The sequence below is a fragment of the Siniperca chuatsi genome, linkage group LG6, assembly GCF_020085105.1.
Source record: "Siniperca chuatsi isolate FFG_IHB_CAS linkage group LG6, ASM2008510v1, whole genome shotgun sequence".
Lineage (NCBI taxonomy): Eukaryota > Metazoa > Chordata > Actinopteri > Centrarchiformes > Sinipercidae > Siniperca > Siniperca chuatsi.
In genome coordinates this window covers 8,756,025-8,780,867 of record NC_058047.1, presented here as the reverse complement: position 1 = coordinate 8,780,867, position 24,843 = coordinate 8,756,025, and the positions used below count along the sequence as shown (strand labels likewise).

The following is a 24,843-nucleotide window of genomic DNA, read 5'->3' as shown; positions in this document are numbered from 1 at the left end:
GGGTCACTGTGGCATTGAATTAAATATGTTGCCTGGAGTAAAGTGCAGTCAGTCCAAGAACATGCAGTCTAAAGTGGAAACTTTAAATGTTTGAATGTGAATGTCATGTGTTCATTCACCAGCCCATCCACCAGCTCCCTGTGACCTTGAATAGCAATAAGCAGGTATAGAAAATGGCTAGATGATATTGATAAAAGCTTTTTTCTACCATTTAGCATTATCAGTCAGTAAAACCAGTTTATCTAAGATTTGACTAGATTTCCTACTCAGCATCGAAGTCCGCCTACACACCCCGGACTCCCAGACACCAAAAAGAAAGTCTGATTTCATTCAGTCAGATTTCATTTAAGTGAGCCGTTCAATTATATTCCTGTCCTAACAAAATCATCCTACCACCTTAACGAGATATAACTAATTATGCTAACTAGTGAGCTTTAGGAGGCAGATTTTTTTACCTTTAGACAAGCTTCAGCTTTTTACAGCTAAACTGAGTTAGCCAGCTGCTGGCAGTAGCTTCATATTTGACATACAGACATGTGTTAAACGTACATGAGAGGTATCAATCTTCTCATTTAACTCTCGGCAAGTAAGCAAAGTGTATTTCCAAAAATGTCAAACTTTACTTTTAAATATACAGTACTAAATATAAAAATTCTGGAATATGCCTAAAAAATACACACTATGTATATGTTTTAACTGCATAATGTAAACTCCCCCCCAGGTTTCAAAACCCCACAAATTCCTAAAAAATTACTGAGGACAAGACCTCAGTGTCCTTACTGGTAGCTACAGCACTGCCTTAAGTATGGACATGAAGACATCAACTGGATTAGAATCCTTTACACGTTTAGCTCCTGTGTATAAGCCCTACAAGCCCCTCATCACCATGGAGATCTCTGTGATCATAATCTTACCTTTCGCACTCTTGGCTTAAACCAAATGGTCAGATGGGCAGCAAAATGACCATGGCTGTTAGCTCTGACACAGATTGAAAAACCGGACGGACTACCTCTGAGAATCTAGCACTGGACTGTCGATCGAAGCCAGTCTGGTCAGCTTTTGCCCGAGGCTCGTCTGAAATGTGTCTGTGGCCAAAGCACCTCATCGCAGCTCGCTGTCTTTTAGTGAAGCCTCAGATACTGCAGTCTGAACATGAAGGCTCTTTTCACTGTTTCACTAATGCACAGAACTGAAATATATTAGAGCCAAGTGTACTATAAGAAGAAATCTTTTTAATCACACAACTGGCTGCAGTTAAATATTGGGGAAAGTAATGCTATTGTTTTTAGATGACAGAATATTACTGATAGAGGTAGGGCAGAAGACAAAAAGCTAAATTGTACTAGATTAGATATTAGAGCTTCAATAAAGGTTCTATACAGTGAGATTTCTTGCCAAGAATATCTGTCTGTTAAATATGAGCCAGCAGACAGTTAGCTTAACCTGGTGTTGTCCAAAGGTAAAAATATTCCTACCAGAAGTTTACGAATGAACATGTTATATCTGTCACCAAGACCCCAGGAAGTCACTGAGCCTGGCCAAGTAATAGTTCAGCACATAACCCCCCATTAAACCCAGATTGTTTACAGATCAAAGAAACAAGACATAACATGGTAATTAGCTCGACTTTACAGGGGTTGGTAGACTTATTTTTATTTCCCCCTGCTTCCAATCTTTACGCTAAGCTAGGCTAAACACGTCCTGACTTCAGCTCCGTATACACACAGACATAAGAGATTTTCTCATCTCACTCTTGGAAAGGCAAATAAACAAATTCCCCATATGAATGAATTATTCCTTTACGTGTGGATTTTTAGGGGCTTCTAAGTTAAAATGTGTGCAAACAAAAGAAAAAAAGATTTACCCTGAGCTCATGCTTAGCACCTTTGATTGCTGACTACAGGAAAAGATACACAACTGTCATGATTTTTGTGTTGTACTGCCTCATTAAAATTTGAAATACATGGAGGTGGCGGAACAACGTAGAGAGAGAAAGCAGCAGATAGACAGACTGTATTTTATCACAACAAAGAGTTCAGGGTAATTAATTAGAGGGTGGCAGAGAGGAAGACAGAGAGACATATAGAGAGACTGAGGGAGGGGAAACTGCTGTTTTAACATGACAGAAGAAATAGAGAGAGACTGAAGAGAAACAAGTTTGAGCCAGCAGTGTGAGCCAGTAGTGTGTGCCAATTATCATCGTCGTCGTTATTAAAACTACTCCAATGACTCAGTGTTAAAACAATAAGCAAACTGACAGGATTTTAATTGTTGAGTCAGGTGTGTAATTGCCCATTGTGGGCAGCTTGTGTAGGGTGGCATTCATCTCACAGCTTTTGTTCCATGTCGTTATGAAATATTGTAATACTGAGAGAAATTACTCACCAGCTGCTCCACACCAGCACACCTCCAGAAGTATAACATGGAAAGTATAGTTTGCCTTCCAGCTGATATCCTGAACATTTGTAGTAGCAGACTGGGAAATGACATTTTGAAGTCCCACAGACAGAGAGCTTTATGTGGAGCAGTGTGTCTCTGGGCATGAGGGGCTATTTCTGATACACGGTGTCAGAATACACACCAATCACTCACAACACAGCACACAGGCCAGGATGTGCATGCATGTGTTTGCACTAATCTGTGTATCTGCAGGTGTGTGTGCACTGTAAGAGTGGATGGGGATTAGATTTTACTGGACAAAAGCCATCTCTATTTTTGTGTGCATGTACATGGACTCAATGAGTATATTTGTAACTGTGGGTACAAAGGGATTTCACAGAGCCTTAGAGAAACAAGAGATTAGTGACAAACCTACCTTCTGTCAGTACTCACCTCACATTTTCCCCTTTAGTTGAGGTACAGTGGGGTTTTGTATGTGTCTGTGTGTTTGTGTATGTGACGAATGATATTTGATCCCATAATTCCTCTGACGCACTCTAGCCAAAAGCTGCCTTCGGCTTGCAATGCCACGCCATTTACAGGAGCCCCCTCCCTGACCACACTGATCCTGACTAGGCCAAACTAATTTTCTGGGATACAACCCTGCTTTGTTTATCAGTTAACAGAATATCAGGCTGTTCAACATCAAGTGCAAAAATAAATTCTGTTTGTTTAGGTGACAGAGGTCTGAGTGTCAGCACACTACAACACACACTTGCTGCTATAATCAATATTTTTTATATTTAAACGATGGATCAAATGTTTCTGTGTAAAGTGAAAGTCCGCTCATAGTGATGAACCCACAGAGAATTATCAGCCGACTCGGAAGTTCCCATTTTACCATCTTTCAGCTCATTGTTTTGGTTTTCCAAGCTGCAATTTTACTATTTTGGTTCCCTTTCACTGCTCTCATAATGTCATTTTCAGCTCTATCAGGCAGCTGTTTTCAGCAAAGAAGCTCTAAAAACTGACTGTACGCTACCTGCTCTGTACCAAACAGCAGACAGATACAGTTAGCAACTAACTGGTGAACAGAGTGTAGCATTTAGCAGCTTCAGAGCCACATACTTAACTCAGGAGTTGGAGGAGACCAAAAACAGAGCAAAAAGAATGAATATTCAACTTGCATTCATCATGTGGCCAGAAACATGGCAAACTGCAAATAGCAACAAACCCCAACAACAGTCATTCTATTTTAAAAACTGCTTTTAAAAGCCTGTAAAAGTTATTATTATAGTGCCATTGTTAGTTTCCATCACAGCTGCAGTTACATTTAACCTGTGCTTGAGAAGTGGCAGAGCCAAAGGGGAGGCCACTATTTTTAAACTGCCAGTAAGATACCAAAACTCTGCTGACCCCTGCAGAGTTAAAAAGTTGACCGCCATGACATCTAAAGCGGTCTGAAAACACCATACAGCTTTAGCTCTTATATGCATGGACGTTCTGCCAAAAGTACCCAGATTGAGCTACAAATTCAAATAACATCATCACCAATGATTTACAGATGCATTTTCTCATTGATATCTTACCCTAATTACAAATAGTCCACCATTGTAATCAGAAATAAGTCATCATTTTTGATCATTGCAACATGGCTGTGTAAAAGCAGCGGGCCACTGTTTTGCTGTCAAGTTCATATCCTCTGAGCTAAAACTGCCTCTAAATTATCTGATTGATCACTTGACACAAAATTGTTATCCTCATCATCAGTTGCTTCCAGTATAAAATAAAGTTCTGCAGTAAAATCGACACAGGCACTGCGACAGTATGTTAACATAAAGAGACTTCTTCATCTCTTACCTCTGGAGACACTATAAACTTTTTAGAATCAAACTTTTAATTATAAAAACAATGATTTTCAACAATTTGACACTTTGACTCCAGAGATTTGTTAAAAACAGACACTTTGAGCTATAAAAAGGGAAGGCTCCTTGTAATTGAATGAAATGAAGGAATTAGGCAGGATGTAATATGGTCAAGAGTCTGCATTTTAGGGTTAAATCTTTACTACTGTACTATAATGATTTAACTTACTGTTACGAAGTATGATCTTGTATTTGTAAACTAACAAAATACAAAATAAATACAGATCTGAGCACATATCTTTACAGCCAGTTTTTCCTGGGTAGCGTTTTCTGACAGTAAAAATCATTATCTTTTGGTCAGAGTTGATTGTATTTCTAGGTTCTCCTTGGAAAGACATTATTGGAAGAAGTCTTGTATTTTGGAGGATTTACCAATACAGTAGGTCATCTCCATCCAATGTTACTGATCACCTGGGGATTAAACTTTTTATATTTTGAGTATTTCCATCAAAATCAAAGATGTTTCAGCGGATGACGGTGCTGTGCTGCTCAGTAAACATCAGGCTTATTCAGGTCATTCTACACTATCAGCTCATTGTCTGTTGTTTGTTCTCCCCCTCTGAAGGAAGCAATACAGCAGATATACCAAAGACAATATGGAAACTAAATCAAATGTTCTGTTTCTGCTTCCTGTGTGAAATCTGCACACCCAGGCAGCAATATCTGTGTCTTGGCTTGCAAAAAACACATTCCTATTCATGTACATGCGTGCAAGCACGCACACACATGCACACACACACACACCAAAGTGGCAATATCCTTAACTCTTATTGCATCACATAAAGCATGAAACAAAATGTTCCCTTCTATCAAGTCACTACATGAAGTGAGGAGAGTTTAGATAGTAGTTTATGATATACTGTAAGTGGGTGATTCAGCACAAAGAGAGCAGCAGTAATACAACAATTCTCTCATAAAACAATCATAATGAAACCCCTCATCTTCAGGAGTTTACAGAGACATAAAACATATGGCTGTAATCTATGATATGCAAAAGGCTCCCAAAAACATGATTCTTTTTGTTGGTCAATAACCCCCATCAACCCCAGCATCTCCACCCAAACATCCACTTCTTTTCAGTCCCCCTCCCCACACAATATTAGAAACCCACTCAAAGACTCTTGAGAATGGCATGAGTGCACCTGCTTTGACATTTCAGTGTGCAATTGCTGCATTTTAAATCACTAGATGACGGTGCTGTATTTGAGTGATTTTAGCAAAGCAGGGAGTGCAGGTCATGGACAAATTAACACAATGTCACTGAGGTCTTGCTAAACAGTATGCAGAGGCCAGATAGTGCTTTAAAATACATGTTATGGATTCAACTTGCCTATCTCCTGATAGCCATAATGGGAATTACATTTGGCAGCAATGGATTTTAACAGCTTTTCTGTTTTTCCCCACAGTGTTGGTGCCTGTGTATCAAACCGCCTAAAGGTCTAAATAAGACTAAGGTTTTTAGCCATACTTAAAAGGTCTGTCTGTTGGTCAGTTGATCCACCACTTTGGTCTAGACTGAAATATTTAAACAACTATTAGATGGATTGCCATGATATTTTGTCCAGATATCCATGATGCCCATACCTGCAAAACTAATGACATTCCCATCAGCCTGAGCTGTAGCTTGTTTAGTGCTAATTAGCAAATGTTAGCATGCTAACACACTAAACTAAGATAGTGAACATGGTGAACATTATACCTGCTAAACATCAGCATGTTAGCATTGTCATTGTGAGCATATTAACATGATAGCATTTACTGCACCACTGTGCCTAAGTACAGCCTCACAGAGTTGCTAGCATGGCTGTTGACGCTTGTCTTGTTATCATGGACAGTCAATTTTAAATATTTTTGCGTACGTTATGTGTTGCCTATTACAGAGTTTTTGGACATTGCAGGTCTTAATTCAATGATGGCCATATTCTCCATATTCAGTTTTGATATGAAGCTTTGTTTCCTGCACATACACATTATTGCATAACTCACAGCATACAACACAAAGAGCATTAACACTAGAAAGATAACCGAATACTTTCCAAACAAATAAACCATTGACAAGTGTACAGTATTTCTTTTTATGACCATTCACTGGAGAGGGCATGTGAAAGCATGTTTTTTTTAATGTTCCTGATAAGTCCCGAGACTGGAGGAGTAGCATCTCTGGAGACATACGAATTTCCCAGCCGGTCAGATGACTTTATGATAACAGTACATAGTGTGCTTGTACAACAACTCTAAAGTTTGCTCTTTTTTTTTTTTTTTTTTTTAAACTTAATTATGTTTATGTACTTAAGCAGTACATGCACTGTTTACCAGACATATCCTGTTTCACAGGAACAGTTACACACAGTCACAGCGGGTTCCAGCAGGAGGTCTTATCTGGTGACCAGTGAAGCACTTAGGGGTTAAGTGCTTTCATGGGTAAATTGACAGAAATGCTTGACAGAGTGAGAGGCATTATTTATTCAGTTTCTACCTTTACAACGCTTAAAAACAACTCTCTTCTCTTGGTTAAATACCATCTGTCATTTTGTGAAAGCAAGGTGCACCCTGTCCAAGTGAACCTTGAATTTATTCAAAACACTGCTTCATAAAGTACAGCATGTCAGTCTTTAGCTTGGCTTTAAATCTGACCTCTTCTTTTCAATTTAGACAATTACATCTAATTGCAGAGTGTAATATCAAAGTTCACATGTTTTTTAGACCTCCTCTCCTTACATGGTTATTTATGTACATAGTAAATTTAGCAGTGCTATTTGTCGTGAGGGGTGCTGTATGGAGGTAAGTGGACCCAAAAGCAGATGACGAGGAAGCGGTCTCAAGTTGAAGTAGCCGGAACTTCCGTGTTTATTGTGGGGTGGTATGCAGGCAAGTACAGGCAGACAAAAGGCAGATAAGTTACCGGCTAGCAGAGGTGAAAGCAGGGGTGTGAATCCAAGGTGGAAAAACAGTACACAAGGGAGCAGGCAAAATCCAAACAAGGTCCACGGGAGAACAAAGAATCCAACACAACTTAAAGAAACAATACTCGGCAGGAACAACACCATGTGTACAACGATGATCCAACAGAGAACAAAGAAAAGACCCAGACTAAATGCCCTAGGGGAGGTGAGACAATGAGACACAGGTGCAAACAATCAAGGGAGGGCCAACAATCAAAACTGAAGGGAAAACACAAGACACACAAGGGAAGAAGAATACTACCAAAATAAAACAGGAAGTGATAACACCAAAACTACCACACTATTAAATATTGATGTTTTTGAGACAGAGATAATCAGCAACAGATGCATATACAGTATCTTGTAGATATACCACTCAGGCTTACAACAAGATCAATCAATAAGTAAAATCCAATCAAATTAAATAGAGCACTAGTGGTTTATAAGCCCACATTACTTACCTTAGGAGGGATGCAAAGATGAAACCAAGTTGTTCTTTCTTTATATAAATACGATTTGTCTGGATCAGATGAGTTACCTTTTCAGTTGTGTACCCTGCACACCTGAAGACAAGAGGTCTTGCAGTGAATTATTTATTTTTAAAGTCAGCATATATGAAGTCTAATATTTTGCATGCTCTTTTTTCATGGGATGCTTCTTTCTGACAGATTCATACTGTGAGTGGTTTAATTTAGTTTTAATAAATGTCAAAATTTGATTAAAAGTAGTCAACCCAATGGGAGATCTTCCTCTCTTGAAGTCAAAGTTTTGAAAAGTTTGTTTCTCACTTTTCAGGGAAATATTTCAAAGAGAAGCATGTAGTGATTCCTCGACAAAATTGATAATTTTCAAATCTCATTCATTGCATTTTTTCATTTAATGCAGAAAACTAACAAGGACAAACACTTTGGCAAATGCCTCCCTCATTGTGCAGGCTCAATGATTGGATTGTCCTCATTTGAACAGATTGGTAGAATCAGGTGCAAACAATTAGAACAAATTAAACACATCATAGAAATAGGGCACAAAGAGTTGATCTCAAAACAAACGGTGTGGCAGTACATATATTTAAAGATATAGAAAAACAGCTTCACATGTGGTAATTATCAAGATACTTGTTTGAAACTCTTTGTGTGTGGCCGGGGTCTGACTTAGGCTACCTTCAGGGACACATTTCAGACTAAAGACCAGTTAATTGGGGACTGCTTTTCCAATAGGGGACAAAGGCTGTGTCCCCAATAGAGAAAAAGCTGATTTTTGGGTCAGTGGTTAAGGTTAGGGGTAAGGGTTAAGGTAGGGCAAGTAGTGGTTATGGTTAGGATTAGGGTAAGTCTCCAGGAAATGAAGTCTATACAATGTCCCCAAATGTGACATAAGTAAACTTGTGTGTGTGTGTGTGTGTACCAGCTTGACATCTAGATGAGACTTGTGCTTAATGGTGTAGGATACTATGAAAAATAAAACATCAGCCTGTGCTAATGGTCTACATCCATCAGTGCTGAATCTCTCACAGGAAGTGCGTCAGCACTGTCAGCAGAGCCAGTTAGAGGAGGGAAAAACTGAAGAGTGCAGCACTAACCTTATTTTACAATGAATCACTGATTGGGGGGGGTTATTTTCAATTACCCTAAATTTCCTTCTGAATAGTCAAACACTGACACTGCAATCCTGTTTTTCCCGGATCTGGGCCCCAAGGGAAAACTTATCAATCCCCTAACTGGTCACATATGAGCAGAGTTTAAGATGAAGTAGCCTAGTGAACAGCAGCATTGTAATGCAGCATATTGTTATAGTTTTTTTCATTACCATCAGTACTGAAATGCTGCACCTCCACTGAAAGGGATTATCTCCAAAATAAATCACTATTTATTTTGTATCACTGATAGTAAAAGGCAGACATTTCTTATATGAAAAATTAGTTGTCACATTGATTCTAGAAATTAAGGAAAAAACAGACTTTTTCCAACTGGCAGACATGAAATGTTTTCTACTCATGGATGATATTAATAGTTGATGATTTATTAAGCACACTCAAGTTGGAAAGTACAGTAACTTTAGATTTACTCGAGTGCTGTACTTCAGTACAATTTTGAGGTCTTTGTACTTTACTTGAGTATTTCCATCTTGTGCTACTTTGTGTTTCTACTCCCCTACATCTGTTTGACAGTTAGTAGTTACTTTCCAGATTTAGATTTTACATTTAAAAACATATAAGCTTATAAAATACAATGCACTGTAAAACTTGTGGTTCCCAAATCTTTTTGGCTCATGATCCTTTACAAAAAAGCAGTGTCTGGCAGAGGCCCCTTCTCACATTTCAGATGTCTATGAGATTTTAGCAGTTCCACTAAAGTGTGATCTCCCCTCTTAACTTCTCAGAAGGTGTAATTTAAACAACTATTTGAGGTTCAAATAGGTACAAGTATCCAGTGTTTTGCAAAAAAAAAGCAAAACTCTCTTTCCTACTTCATTTATCATCTCATGCCCCCTCAAATTAATCTTGTGACACTTTGGAGAGGGCCTGACCCCTAGGTTGGGAACCACTTGACTAAAATACCTAGCAGTATAAAGTAATTAAAACTAGGTCCATCTGAACCAGCTACAATAATAAAATGATACTTAAGCTTTGATGCATCAGTAACAGTCTAATACTGTAATATGATAATATATCAGGCCATTTTTCTGGAGAACGAGTACTTATATTTGACTTTACTAGTGTATTTTGCTGATAATACTTGTGTACTTTTACTTAAGTAATATTTAGTATGAAAGACTGTTACTTGTAGTGGTGTAGTTTTAGATTGTTGTACTGGTACTTTTACTACAGTAAATCATCTGAGACTGAGTAGTTGTTCCAAGCACACTGCACATCATTTATGACGGCAGTAGTGTACTTCATGTGTTGTACGCTGCTACCCTCTAGTGATCAAAAAGAACACAGAGGCACATAAAACCCGATGAATGTGGCTCACCCCTTCTGTTTTCTGTTTACTATTTATTTTTGTGCACTGCACTTGATCATTATGTACATCCTGTAACAGTAAACAGAACTGAAAAGGAGCACATGAACAGAATTTTTACACAATTTTGTAATACTTGAACAGCAGACAGGCAAACACATAACATACAGTAGTCTGTATCCAAATCTGATCACTTCCATACATACCACAACTTCAAATACACATCCATTAACTACACTATAGAGGTTAGCTTTTTAACATAGTCATAAGATTGCAGATAGAGAATTCAGTCAGCGAGGGAGCTAATGAGGGTTATTTCACATGTAGGTCCTCAGTGGAAATAGAGCACAGAAGCACATACAACACACCTCCTGTGTCTGGCAAGTCACCAAAGAAAGCAGCAGACTGTAGATCAGAGTTCAGGGATGTAATCCATTCTGGGTCCCAAACCAGTTGAAGAAACAGCGCTTTATTGCAGTCATACTCTTTTTCCACTGATCAGTATTCAGTCAACAATCTTCAACATAGATGAACAAACTGGGAATCCTGGGCAATAATGAAGTCCAACAAAGGGAAAAGACATTATGATGGTTAACAAGGATTATACCAAAAAATGATCTAATCCTTCATCTAAATCTCCAAAACAGAGAGAGAGCGCATGAAAACAGTTACAATATAAAGAATTTAACTAGTTCATGAACATGTGAAGGCAAATATTCTGCTAAATTTGCATTTGTTAAAATTGATTTTAAACACATTTTTGAACTGATAACAGATGTCAAACATCAGAATAACAGTCTGTCAGTAACACAAAGCTGAAAGGTAAGGATAGGATCATACTAGTGTCCAGTGAAAACCCCAAACCCCTAAAATAATTTGAGAGTTGCTTCAGTTTCCGCTTGCAAATAAGTAAATACATATATTTTGTTTTTGCATATGTTTCACATTGGCCCATGGACTTCATCCCAGGACTATGAAATATTTGTTACACATGAAGATAATGTCAAAAGTCAATTTCCATCATACAGAGGATCACCAATCAGCATATTAGTGAAATTATATGGAGAGAATTGACATTTTCTGGATTCAAACTATTAGAAACGGCACCTGCAACATGTACAGCTCCTGAAAAAAGGTTGATACTTTGAGCCATGTGTGTTGTACCTCACTGTTGATATGAAATAGTGTCAATATTACTCATCCAGACAAAAAGCTGAATGATAATTATAAATAAAAGTGTCAGTGGTCTGACAGAAATGTCTCACAATTGTAAATAAATTAAATAAAGTAATAAAAAAAAACATGTCGCAATCACTGCAAATCAGTGTTTTGATAAAAGTGCGTTAATGACAGCAGATATAAATTGGATCTGAGTGAAATTAGGAATTTGAGATATGAAGTAGTGCAATACAGTAAAGCACATTAATTCACTCATCAGTCTGACAGTCTGTCTGCAATATCAACCCACGACTCTTTTAGCGTTGTAGGGAGTTTGTGGGGGCAATAGAAACGTCAGATGAGCTGTGAAAAACTGTGATATAATCTTACAAATGATTCCCATGTTTTCCTAGCTTGTCAGCCCATTTGATGAGTTAAACATAATGGCCCAAAAATGTCCTGTACATACATTAGCTGATGACATGTGCAGTTCATTTAAACCAAAATGCAGCAGGTCTGATACACAAAACAACAACATAAAGATGAACAAATTAACTAATAAATAAATAACAATGGCTTTCCTTCAAACCTGCACTGAGTGAAGTTGTCAGTTTGTGCTTTCACAGAGCTCCCTTGCAAAAATACATGTTACTGTATAAGTGAGTATGCATGAGGCCTCAAGGTGCTTCATGTATGGAACTGTACATGTGCTAATCCCTAAAATACAATATACAATCCCCAGTTCCCTGCAAACATGGAAACAAACAAGGCTTGATTACAGCAGACTCACCAATGATAAATCACTCTCCTACAGTAGAACACCTTTTTCTTAATCTGTCACATGAATATTAAGTCAGGAACTGAAATTGTAGCAGCCTTCTGACCTGTGTTTTTATTGTAGAGCCCCATGTTTTTCAATTATCTTCAGCAGACCAAATTCTAAGGCTAATGGAGATGTCAGCCAACCTGTTACTGTCAAAAGCAGTGATAGCAGTTTGCTTTCATTCTCTTTGCACTTTCATAACACTTTCTAAATTAGATAGATTGATAATGTGTACCTCCAAAGCCTATTTTAAAAGGAGGACAGGTTTGGCTTTAGTTCAATTTCACTTCAATCAGTAAAAAATGTATAGTAGCTTGATGCCTCTGTTCTTTTTTTGTATTTCTAGGAACATTTAACTGCATGAAAAACTGTGGCTTTGATATGATAGAACTGATCATAGATCCAGTTTTCCCACAAAGTACAAAGCAAAATCTACTTCCCCAAAATAATCTTTTGTGGGTAAATGGATTGATTGCTGTTAAATACATTTGGTGCCTTACAGACTACCTGGCGCTCTGAATCCCTTATTTAAAGCAGTCTGTGAAATGCTAATTCAGTTTACTCCCTGATGCGTTTTTCTCTTATCTTGTGTGTCCATCGTCTCTTGCTCTCTTTTGATCTGACTCTTCTGAATCAAGCATTTCTCTGTTTTTGTCCCGGTGACTCTGCTTTGATTGGTAGGTCGGTTCAGGGATAAGGACACTCAACAAGGAAGGACAATGTTGCACCACATACATACAGTAAGTAGGTACATTTGAGCTACAGGGAGTTATTAGTTCAGTTATACTGTTAGTCTGGGCGCTGGAGTTCTGTAGTCTTCTGCCGTCTTTGCAAAACAACTGGATGTTCTGTGTTCTGTGTGTGTGGTGAGAAGAGAAGTACGGGTCAAAGCACAGGTATAAAGGCAGATGTTGTAGGGTGTGGCTGTAGTATGTTGACCAGAGATGGTGACACATTTTTAGGATTAGATGACAGAATCAGCAAGGACGTCTTCTCCTCGCTCACTTCCTCTCACTATTTATTCAGTAGAGGGGTTTTTGTCCTTGGCTTTCAAATTCTGACCAGGCATCATTTAGTTCCATGAAAATCATCTTGGCATATTGTTCATAGGGCTGTCCTGTCGCCTGTGAATGAAGACGGAAAAACACATAGCAGTAAAACCCATAGGAAAATCACCTTAAAACATGTTGCTATATTCAAATGAGTGATGCAAAGTAGCAAAGCACCTGGATATAAATCACCTGCTTTGACATAACAGTTTGGACTGTGGCCAGACATTTTAAAGCTGACACGTGCTCTTAAAATTCAACAGTTGCATTATTAAGCAGTGTGTGTGATTCAGTGTTGATTTACTCTATGGTTTCTTTCAAAAAATGAAACAAACTGACATACTCACACACAATATCAATGCATTCACACAGGTGAGGAACCATTGGGAAAAAAGGTTGGTGACAAATAAACTGTGGTTTAATGCAAACAACTTAAAAACGGCGTGGTCCAATCAAACAGGTCTAAAAAATTGACTCTAAAGCAAACAAACACAAAACTCCCAAAATACTCTGTAATTAAAACTTTAAAACTATAAATCAAAGATGCTCATCCTCCAAATGTTGTTCTTGACACATTCCTTTGTGTTCATCAATGAAGATTTATATGCATTTCCTTTTTACCTTTTTTTCTCCTAAATAAATGTTTTTTGTGGGATTATGCAACCGAATCACATCTGACATAGTCTGCCTCTAAGTCTGCCCTGTTTTGATGATTGAAATCCTGCCATCTTGTAATGATTGATTAGTGGGTATTGATTTAGTGATTCACTCACTAGACCCCTTTGAATGTGTTTATTTTGGGTTGTCCCGACACACTTGTTCTGATAAAACAGAGGATAAATAGAGGGGTGAGAAGTCTTGTAGTTTCTCCTTGCATGCATGCTGGTGATGTCTATCTGACATGATCTCTCACAACAGATCTTAGAGCTATAACCTAAATCTCATGAGTATTCCTTACAGAAAAAAGACAAGGGCTGCCTGACTGCGGGCTGCTGACTGAAACCACAGGTAAGTTCATTTTACGGGCTGCTGTTATGATTGCCTTTCCCTTGCCTTGCCATTTGTAAGGACAGTGAGGAACCTAGGTTTGCTGTGCTGTGCTGCTGTGAGTCATTCTCTCTTCACTGCATTCATTTCACAGGTACAAACTTCCAGCTTCCAGACTCCTGATGATGGTGCTGATGTTCAGCTAGAGCCTGGTGACTCTATCTACATGACACAAGAATATCTGCAAAACTGCTCTAGTCTAGCTGTGAAGATCCAGAACCAGATTTTGTAGCTCCATGACTCCCACTGGAAGAATGCCCCTGATCCTACATCTCCTAATACTGATCTTGGTGGAGTCCACCACGGGAGCTCCACAGGTCATGAAATCACCAGACGTAGAAGTAGATGATATCAATTTATTTCTGACTATGGCATGGCAAGTAGCCAACTACATACGCCCTAATTCCAGCTGTTATGTCTGTGGCCTAATGCCCTACACAGCTGGAGAAGGCTTACCTCTGATGGCCTTACCTGCCTCTGACTGTGACACATGCCACCTGATGCATATTCCCTTGTCTCAGTCTTATTCTCACCCTGACTGTACCAGAATCTCCAAAATGAGACCACTTAACTGTTCTGGAGGACACGCGAACTGCAACAGATGTCTCAAAACCCCAAAACCTGTTTCCATACTGTTGATTCCTCAGCCATTCACTTGGTGTCTCCAGAATGATGGCAACACCCCTGTAGGACAATCTGACTGCCTTCGTACATTCAAATGGGACCCAGAACAAACCAATTTTGACTTTAAATCTCTGGATTCTGCACCTCAGCACTGTTTGGAAGCAGCAGGTCAGGCTCACTTCAGTGCTCTAGCTCACCGCAGTGCTCAATGCTCCATCTCCTCTCCTGTAGGAATGTACTGGGTATGTGGACACCTTGCATACCCGTATCTTCCTGTGGATTACAAAGGACGCTGTGGCTTGGCATACGTCGTCCCGGCTATGAGAGTGGCTCACTCCCTGCCCCAGAAACCTCTTCCTAAACGAGTACAACGTGGCCTTTCAGATGTCTTTGGAACTCATCATCAATCATCTTTCAAGAATGTACTTGGTCCCCTTCTTCCTTTTTACGGAATTATGTCTGCATTGGATCAAATTGCTGATCTGTCTCAAGCAATAGAAGTTATAGCTAATCAAACCAGTAAAGCTCTCATGCTTATATCTAGTGAACTTGCCTCTGTTAGACTTCTAGCTTTACAAAATAGAGCAGCTTTGGATTTTCTTTTAGCAGCTCAAGGAGGAACTTGTGCTGTTATTGGTTCTGAATGTTGTACCTTTGTGCCTGATTATAATGCTACGATTGGTGATATAATTAATCACCTTCATGATACTGCTAAATCTGTTCACCAGGAAAGTAGTTTTACTTTATCTGATTGGTTGAGAACTACTTTTGGATCACTGAGTTATCCCATTGTTAAGTTGATCATTATTTTGGTTGTTTTCATTGTACTACTGTCTTTCTTTATATCATGTGTGAAAAAGTTCCTGTTCAATATTAGTTAAGTACAAACAAGTCCTCCAGCACAAGTATTTTCTATCAACTTTGCCAATATTTTTAGATTACACTAAAACTTTAGCTACGTGCTTTATAACACATTGTCAATAACATTGTTTTATCAGCTTGATACTTCATGACTTTTCCTAATTTACTGAGAATTGCTTATAAACATGATTTTGAACAGATGACATGTTTAGTCTGACATTACTTCTATTTGGGGTCTCAGAGACCACAGCTGTAAGACATAAATACAACGGATGAATAAATACAATGAATTTTCATTTGCTCTATATTTGTGATTGATGTTGACTGAACTTTTGCGCCACACTACCCCTCTGTTATTGAAGTTTTGTAACAGTTTGTACACTTCTTTGTGAATGACTTTTTGGCAAATAAAGGGATGCATAGCCCATATAACATATAGAACATTTGCCCAGTTTGTGCCAAAGAGAAGGGTTATCACTTCAATACTTCTCTTCATATTGGGTGTTAATAATAAGAGCAGACTGTTACTCTTACTGTTTTTTACTCATATAGCAGTGATGTCTGTGGGACCTCAAACAATGAAGAAATTAAGCCAATTTCAACAAAACAAGAAGGTTATTCAAAGAAAAAGTTTGGACAGAGAAGTCTTGCTTTCTCTTCCTTCATGCATACAGTTAAAGAATCCACCAGTCATTATCTGTCTCACCTTATCTGGGTGGACGACCAGGACTGCTTTGCGGTAGACCTTCTTGACCTGTTCTGGAGTAACCAGGTCAGCCATGCCCACAGGCTTCCAGCGCGTCTCTCCCTCCCACAGCACAGTATGCATGGTGGATAGCAGAGCGCGGATGTTACGCTCCTTCCCCTCGATCCAGTCCAGAATCTGGGTCACAAACAGGAGAGGGAGAGAAGGGGAGCCATTAGCCAGTGATGACCAGATTTGGAACAATAATTAGCAAAAATGCATTCAGTGATTTTGGCTCTGGGGAAATGTTTTTAAAGGAGTAATTAGAAGAACCAAAGTTTGGTCATGGGAGACCTACATTGGTCGCTTCATTAATTCTGGAATAAATATAAAGGCTTTAACAGCCAAAGGTTTTTGGGTACACTATACTACTTTTGGAATCACTGAATAGCTTTATTGTGCTACACTGGATAAACAGATGACAAAAATCCAGCTAACCGATGTCAAACTGTAATTCTACTCAGATGTAGTGATAAAAGAGTCATGGGACTTCCTGGTGTTTCTCACTGAAACAACAGCGAATAAGAACAACAAACTACTCCTTATTTTCATTAATACACAGATGTTACGCAATATCACATCAGTAAAATAGCCCCTGCCTTTAGTTTCTCAGGGTCCATCTCTTTGGCCATCTCCTCCTTTCTCATCTCTGCTATAGTCCTGGGCCCTTTCTTCTCTTTTGTCCCTGCAAAGCCCTGACCAGACAGCAGGTCATCAAAGTTGGCATGCGAGGCCTTGGGCTTAGAACCTGGCAGAGAGGGATACAAACACAAAGAGAGAAAACATACTTTATCGTCCTGCACCTCCTGCAATGTACTATGAAATGAATGAGTGACAGATCCATTCCTACGGAAGAATGAATGTGCACACAGCATCAAAATGTTAATGTATTAAATGTTGAGACATAAAGTATTACAACTCTCTGCTCTCTCTCCTAAATATATCTATTATTTGTTACTTTATTTAACAGAGGCAATACAGATACACATTGTTATGTAGAGAGGAGTAATGCAACAGATATAATGTATACAGGGCTTCTAGCTGAAGCCATCCCTGCTTAGGCTTTTAAATTCAGGTTAAAACAACTAAACAAACAATTGGATGAAACTGATTTAGGATAACAATAACAAAACAGATAAAACTGTCTGCGTGTGTATATGCATGTCTATGTGTGTATATATTCTACATGACTGTGTATGTATTGATATATAGATGCAACAGTGTGTGTGTGTGTGTGTGTGTGTGTATTAGTGTACAGTATATACTGTATGTATACAGTTTGTAGGTAAACATGTGACAAGTGAATGCATTTTGAAAGCCATTCAGTGTTTACATCTTATTCAATTAAAAATCAAATAAATAAATATTTAAAAACATGCAGTTTTTATTTTGACAGCAGCTTCCAATAATCCTATTTCTATTATGGTATGGATCTGTGAGCAGCCATTTTGTTTTAAAAACTGGGACAAAACAAGCACTCAGACAGTGAATACAGTACCTCTACCAAATCTGTGCAGTCCTCTTAATTTAGTTTAATAAAATGTTTAGGAGTTTCTTTTAATCTGCATCTGAATCTGCATCAAAGCAAATATAGTGATGGAAGTGATGATAATAATAGGATTTTGTAGAACAATAAATTGTGCAATATTTCAAGTGAATACAACTAATAACCACTGAATCATGGCCATTTCAATTTATGTTGCTTTAGTGCCACCTAAAGGCACATTTTTGCAGGATCTCTTGAGAGTTAAGTGTCATCTAAGTTTTGTTTCACGAATTATGGCAATTTATGTTAAATATGTCATGGCTACAAGAATTGAACAAATTCACCACCTGACCACAACATTTGCATGATAACAGACAACATCAAATCTGATTCCACATCTCCTGCTCACCCATGCCAGCCTGTGCCTTCCCCCCTGCGCTGGGCGAGCCCCCTCCCATTGCAGAGAAGCTGACATTGTAGTTGGGTCGGTTCTGGGGCGATGTGTGAGGCATGGGGGTGTGGCTGGGGCTGGGCTTTGGCTGCGAGGCAGGGCCCTGTCCTTGGGGTTGCCATCCTGCACCGCTTCCAGCACCAGGCTGCCACGCCGGGAAGCCAGGTGCATGCTGGGGAGATGGAGGAGGTCGCGATGGGGAGCCCATGGGAGGGATGGAAGGGGTAGTTCCAGTAGGAGTGGTGGGTTTGCTGGAGAAGCCAGAACCTGCTGAATGAAAGGACATATCCTCCTGAGATTATGAAATATGAGATGGTGGTGAAAATAACAAAGACTCAGCTCATGTACTTCAGAAAATTTCCAGTGACTGACCTCCAAGGCTTCCCCCAAGGTTGCCTAAGTCAGCGAACGGGTCCAGGGTGTTTGGCTTGGTTTGGTGGGTGGGGGTGCTGTGGACCGAGCCTGTGGGGCTAGTAGTGGCTGATCGACTGCCCATACCAAAGCCTCCTCCTGGATAAATCAGCAAACGACAATGCTGAAGAAAACACTAGTACTCACACATATATTTTTGAGCCTTGCATTTTACAGCGTTCTTTTGATCTTCAGCATTCAGTTCCACCTTCTTCCACTGATGTGAATACATATAAAAAAGGTTTGGTTGGTTTCCACAATAAAAGTATTTGATGAACATTCAGTGCTGTTCATGTTTATGTTCATGTGTATGAGGTTGGGTTACTGGTTTCTACCTGTGCTTGTGGTAGCGGGTCTGTTCCAGTCCCATCGTCCCTTGGCATTTTGCTGCTGAATGTTGACGGTTGGGGTGGTTGGCGGGACTGGGGAACTCCGGCCTATTCAAGCACATAAAGGTTTGTCACAGACTGAGCCCACAGGGAATGGGAACCGAGCAACATGAACCCACACAGCCAGAGAAAATAATAGCAGGGTTGAGAGGCGTTATTAGGGGGCTGTTGAACGTCTAAATTGATCTAGTTATTAGTTCTTGAAACAAAATTTAATGTTGATATTTCCTTGCTTAAAAGGCATCCAAAAAGTGTCATAGCATACTGCAAAGGTCATGTACAAGTTATTCTTAATAGCTGAAATAGAGGTCTGCAACCACTCCTCCAAATATATCAAACCTGCTGGGTTCAGGCCAGGGTCAGACCTGTTTTCACAAGCATTACTGTGAGTTCAGGCATATTAAATGTTACTGTACTTTTAAAATGATGCACTGATTAAAAGGCGCACTGATAATTTTGTTGTTGTCTTGCTTCATCATGCACACACTGCTCTGTAAAGGTGTAAAATCTAAAGAAATGTCTAAATCTAAAGTAGCAGAATTGCCCTGCCATGTTTGAAGTTAAAATATTGGCTTTGAGTTCAGACTGAAAATGTTGATGGGGGTGAAATATCAAGCCTGTGCGATCTCTTTGCAACACTAATCAGACAGGCTGCAAATAATAATACATCATGCAAACCCATTCAATGCCAAACATAAAGCAGCAATAAAAAAGGCTATCTCTTGCAAGGCCAGTGTGTGAATAAGCAGTAAGTAGAGCAAAGCTAAGAAAAAGGAAAAAGATATTAAAAACATGGTGCAGTCTAATGAATCTTAGGAAAATAAATAACTAAATAAAACATGTTTTGATGCCAGTTTTAAACAGAGTTGACGCACAGAGACAATCACGATGCATGTTTACGTGTTAAGGCGAGGCAGCAGACTTGCACGTACTGTGTAACATTCCTTACCCTGATGTGGACTGAAGGTTTTATTACAGCCAAAATGTTGTGTGTGCAGCAGAGCAGCAGAGGCATGCCTTACCCAAGCTTGTAGGCTGCAGGGTGGGTGATGGAGAGCGAGCAGCATGCAGGAAGGGGTCTGGCTGCCCCACATTACCTGGTCCAAGGAATGAACCCATCATGTCCTGAGGCTTAGGCATGGGACCCGTCCCAAAGGGATCAAACGCTAAGGGAAACGTACCCACCACTGTTATTGTCTCACTGTGCACATCATCTGATGAAAACTGTGAGATGCGGTTGAAAGTGCCAGAAAAAGCTAATATGTGGACTTTGAGTTAAGATTATTTTGTCAGTCTACAAAGTTCAAGAATTAACTTTCATGCTTAATTAACTATAGTAGTCTTTAGAAATCTACTGAAACCATAAATGTATATCAAGCAAATAAGCGTACTTTGTGCAATATCACATTTGAATATTTGTTTTAGGGTTGTGTTTCAAATGAAATGTAATTTCAAACTTGATATTTCACCTGGTGGCGCAGGAGAGTGACATGGCGAGGCAGTGTTTGGGACTGCTTTATGTGGTGTGGACTGGGCAGATGACGGCCCACTGGTTGGCAGGGTTGGGGCCCCGAACAAGTCCCCTAGGAGGTCAGTGGTTGCAGCTGCAGTAGATGGGGGCTCAGATGAAGGACACAGGCGGTTGATCTCCTCCCCATCGAGGCCAAGAAGATCCACTTCCTCAGCGGGTGCAGGGGGCATTGAAGCAGGGGGGTCAGGTTTCTGGGGGGCCGTGCTGGTATTGCTTCGCTGGCTGGAAAGAGAGAGCATCTCATCATCTGAGGGCTCGCTCTCCTCACCGTGGCCCCGACCCTCTGGACCTCCGTGGGGCCGGCTTGGCTCTGCAGGAGGATGAGACGGAAATAGAAGGAAAAAGGTAGAGAGAGAAAGAAAGGGACAGAGGGAAAATGCAGTCAATTACCAAATGAGACAGAGGCATGCAAAGTGGAGAAAGTAGAGAGTGGAAGAAATAACAAATCAGGAAATTAATTGGGGCAAATCAGACAGAAATATAGTAAGTAGAGTACAGTAAGTTAAATGAAAAAGGGACAAGAGCAAAGTAGGGGAATAATGGGCAACTACATAGGTCATCTCTGCTACAAGCAGAAAGCTATTCTTCTGTGCGCTGTGTGCTATAATCAGCTGCACACTTTGCAGTAGCTGCTTTTAGCTACAGTAATTTCTAAAACAACAAAATAAATCTTTATTTACAAGAATCCAATTAATAACATATACAGTATACTTTTAAAGAAGGGATGGGGTGTACAGTATGACTATAAACCTAGTATAAAGCTAGGATTAATCTAGAGCAATATTTCACTTTGGTAGAGCATTTTTTTAATTTGTCCCACTGCAGCAGTTTTTACCTTAGCTTCCTTTAGCTATTATCACAGGGATCACATGTTTTTCCCCAGTTCCATAAAAACATTTCTCTGGATACAGGGAAAAAGAAACATTGGTCTACTGTTGTAGGATATTATAGGATTTGTGTTAGGGGAATTACTTACACTAGTAATTTATTTAGGTCCCCAGATGATTGGTATTTATGCCAGAGACATTAAAATCATCCACCAAACTGATATATCACACTAACAAGGTTGGGGTTGATTTCAATTCAATCAATACAGATCGTAAATGGAAACAGCCATGTGATTTTCCAATAACAGAGGATTTATTTGTCAATAGGATCAATGCTCTCATTTTGGGGAGAGTATGATTGAATTGAACCAAGCCCTGGTGAACTAACACTGTACTGAACAGTTTCTCTAACAGGTCTGTGGTCTCCTCTACTGTCTTACCCTCCAGATCCAATCCCTCCATCTCATCTTGTAGGGACAAAAATGAGAGTTAGTTCATTAGTTTGTTCATGTGTCTGCATGTTAACGTATGTAATGTGCTTTTGCATACACTGTAACAGTATATTACCTTATCAGTGAGCTATTGTAATTGTGCACCATCTTATACATTTTTGCATAGCAATTTGTGCATGCATAATGAATTTGTGAGTGTGTGTTTGTTTGTGGATGTGTATTGTTCACTTGTTTCTTTCCTTAAAGGTGGGGTATGCGATTCTGGAGAAATCCAATACCATGACAAATACCATGATATAGAGAGAACAACGACACAGCAAGTACTATAACTAATGTTAGCTAGGTTGTGGGTTAGCTTAGCTTAGCTTGGTTGTGGGTTAGCAAACTGTCCCTACAGTTGCTGCTGCGAAGCTAACAGCCAGAGAGGACAAGACGTTTTCCCAGAGCCAGCACACCAGCTCCAGACAGCGACACTCACAACTCTCCTGCTACTATAGCTAACATCACAACAACAGCATATCCTGGCAAATTAGAAAGTAAGCTGAATGTCCGTGGGCAAGTCATTTAACGTTACCTGACACAGAAATCATGGCTGAAATAGTGTTGTGTGGCTTGGTCCGAGCCATTTTGTTGATTTCCCATTTACAGAGCCAGGGCTGTGTACAAGTTTTTTTCAGCGCACACACAGAAAGGACAAATAGCGGACCGTGAGGAGATATTCGCTGAATTTGACAAAAAGACATGTATTGGCTTAGAATCGCATTCCCCACCTTAAAGTCTTGAGTTTCAGAATGACAACTGCTTTACAAGTAATTTTTGGCTAGCCCTCAGTTTTTGTCAATTTAGTGTAAGGTTTAGGGTTAGGACTTAGGGTTTCGGGTTACTTTAGGTTTATGATTAGTTTTAAGTAAGGCTAAATAGTTAGCTGTTAAAGAAAAAAAGAACAAACAACAGTTAACAATTAACCATTTTGAATTTACATCACATTTAGGTTGGGATGAGGCACTACCCAGTGAGGCTAGTAAAGACAAAAAATGTCCTAATGTGCATAAAAAGATGCAACATTTTAATTTCAAAATTACACATTGATTTTAGAAACCACTGACTGTCAATCCCGAGGCATTCAAGTAAAATACCTTGGCTAGATTCAACAGCATATAATGCTGTTGAATCTAGCCATGGTATTTTGCTAGTACCCAGCTAGCTTACAAGCTACCTGGAGTTTCACTAGCTTTTGTTCCTCTTTTTGTTGTATTTTCTCATCGAGGTTGTGAGCTGAAATTTGATACATGGCTTTTCTGTAGCTACTACTGCTCCTAATGTAGTTGGTGGTAAAAATATGACATATTTGTCATTTTAATAAAGATCTAACAGTTAGCATACTTTTCAACAACTACAGCTCCCATGAGGCTTTGACAGCGCTTCTGTGTCAGAGTCATAAGAGATGTTGTCATTGAATATTAAAAACAGAATTACTGTTGCATCTTTGTTTAAATGACAAGCGTTTAAAAGCCAGTATGGATGTGGATACCTATTTAGCTATGGACAGAAATCCCTGGTATTGTGATTGAGCTTTTCAGAGGGGCTGATGAAAGAGAGAAATACACAAAAGCTAATGGATCAGAAGATAAAACGTCTTTTCACCTCAAGTGTGATGTACAGTATGGATTAAACATGTGTGTGCAGCCCACTTTAGCAGAGGCAGTTTGTATTTGTCCCCAGTGTACCCTTCCCCACAGTACCAGCAATAGCCAGTGCGTCCTGATGCTCCTGGTGGCAGGAGAAGAGCACGTTGGGGTTGAGGTCTTTACAGGGGAACTGCTCCCACGGCGGCGTCAGGTCTTTTTGCTTGTCCACCTCCTCCACCTCCATATCCAGTATCACATGGAAAAGCTGGGGATACTTCTCAGGAGAGTCACATGCATCCAGTTCTGGTCTGAGAGGAAAAGTGTATGAGAAAGAAAATGTATATGTGTTATAGTGAGAGGCAGAGAGAGGGAAAACAGACTTGAATTAACAGAATTGTTTTTAAAATATGTATTTCTGAGAATCATGATTTCAGTTGCACCCACTGTATTTTCAAGTTGTTGGGGACAGTATTGAGATATAGTTGTTGTAAAGGAATCATCAGGGTTTGTTTTTCAGCCGTACTCATTCAGTACAGGTGATTAAATAAATGTACTTACTTGTTAAACTTTAACATGGTGGTACCAGGAGCAATGAAGCCAGTGTGGAACTGGATCTGGAAGATCTGGGTGTTGGACACCTAACAACAGAACAAACTTAAGTTTGGACCATGTGATATTTTAGTGTATCATACTAAATGGCATCAATAGTCAAATGCACTTTAGTCTCCCCCCGCATAACTATCCTAACTGAAAGCATGTTATCTTTGTTTAAATGACAAGCGTTTAGTAGCCAATTTGGTTGTGGATACCTATTTAGCTATGGACAGAAACCCTGGTATCGTGATTGAGCTTTTCAGACAGGCTGATGAAAGAGAAAAATACACAAAAGCTGCTGGACTGTATTATGTTCATTCACAGAGAAATTGCATGTTGTTTTTGTTTCTTTGCACAACACGAGTCTGTTTTCATAGTTTTTGCCATCATTTCTATGACAACATTCTACTTATCAGCTGAATTGCTGGAATATACAGTAGGTTTGAGATCTGGGGAGTCTGCTTAATAGAGTTATTACCTAAACTGTAATAATAATAAAGAGAGTTATTACCTAAACTGTCTGTTTTAAAGGTCAGTTAGATTTTAGTAGCTTCTTTTTAG

At 39.4% G+C, this 24,843-nt stretch overlaps 3 protein-coding genes across 12 annotated transcripts in view; 1 reads left to right on the top strand and 2 right to left on the bottom strand.

Annotated features, from left to right (window-relative positions):
• Positions 1–2,518, bottom strand: part of lepr (leptin receptor) — a 45,316-nt gene extending 42,798 nt beyond the window's left edge. The window contains exon 1 of one of the 2 annotated variants that reach the window (XM_044200123.1): positions 2,386–2,518. The gene's annotated coding sequence lies outside the window, so the exon portion shown is untranslated. The remainder of the gene's footprint in view (positions 1–2,385) is intronic. The other variant, XM_044200120.1, reaches the window with a different exon arrangement.
• Positions 2,519–10,221: 7,703 nt separating this feature from the next.
• Positions 10,222–24,843, bottom strand: part of dnajc6 (DnaJ (Hsp40) homolog, subfamily C, member 6) — a 45,934-nt gene continuing 31,312 nt past the window's right edge. For 3 of the 9 annotated variants that reach the window (XM_044199713.1, XM_044199721.1, XM_044199722.1), the window contains 11 exons: positions 24,247–24,326; positions 23,803–23,996; positions 22,049–22,075; positions 20,720–21,091; positions 20,273–20,416; positions 19,197–19,298; positions 18,823–18,960; positions 18,409–18,720; positions 17,113–17,261; positions 16,475–16,651; positions 10,222–13,311 (listed from right to left, as the gene is read on the bottom strand). In XM_044199713.1, the coding sequence (XP_044055648.1) occupies positions 13,210–13,311; positions 16,475–16,651; positions 17,113–17,261; positions 18,409–18,720; positions 18,823–18,960; positions 19,197–19,298; positions 20,273–20,416; positions 20,720–21,091; positions 22,049–22,075; positions 23,803–23,996; positions 24,247–24,326 (1,797 nt within the window). In that variant the 3' untranslated portion in view covers positions 10,222–13,209. The remainder of the gene's footprint in view (positions 13,312–16,474; positions 16,652–17,112; positions 17,262–18,408; positions 18,721–18,822; positions 18,961–19,196; positions 19,299–20,272; positions 20,417–20,719; positions 21,092–22,048; positions 22,076–23,802; positions 23,997–24,246; positions 24,327–24,843) is intronic. The other 6 variants (XM_044199716.1, XM_044199717.1, XM_044199719.1 and 3 more) reach the window with 4 other exon arrangements.
• Positions 14,085–16,200, top strand: LOC122877753 (syncytin-2-like). Its single transcript, XM_044199723.1, has 2 exons — positions 14,085–14,244; positions 14,378–16,200. Exon 2 carries the CDS (start codon positions 14,520–14,522, stop codon positions 15,786–15,788), a length of 1,269 nt encoding a protein of 422 aa, XP_044055658.1. The 5' UTR covers positions 14,085–14,244; positions 14,378–14,519; the 3' UTR covers positions 15,789–16,200.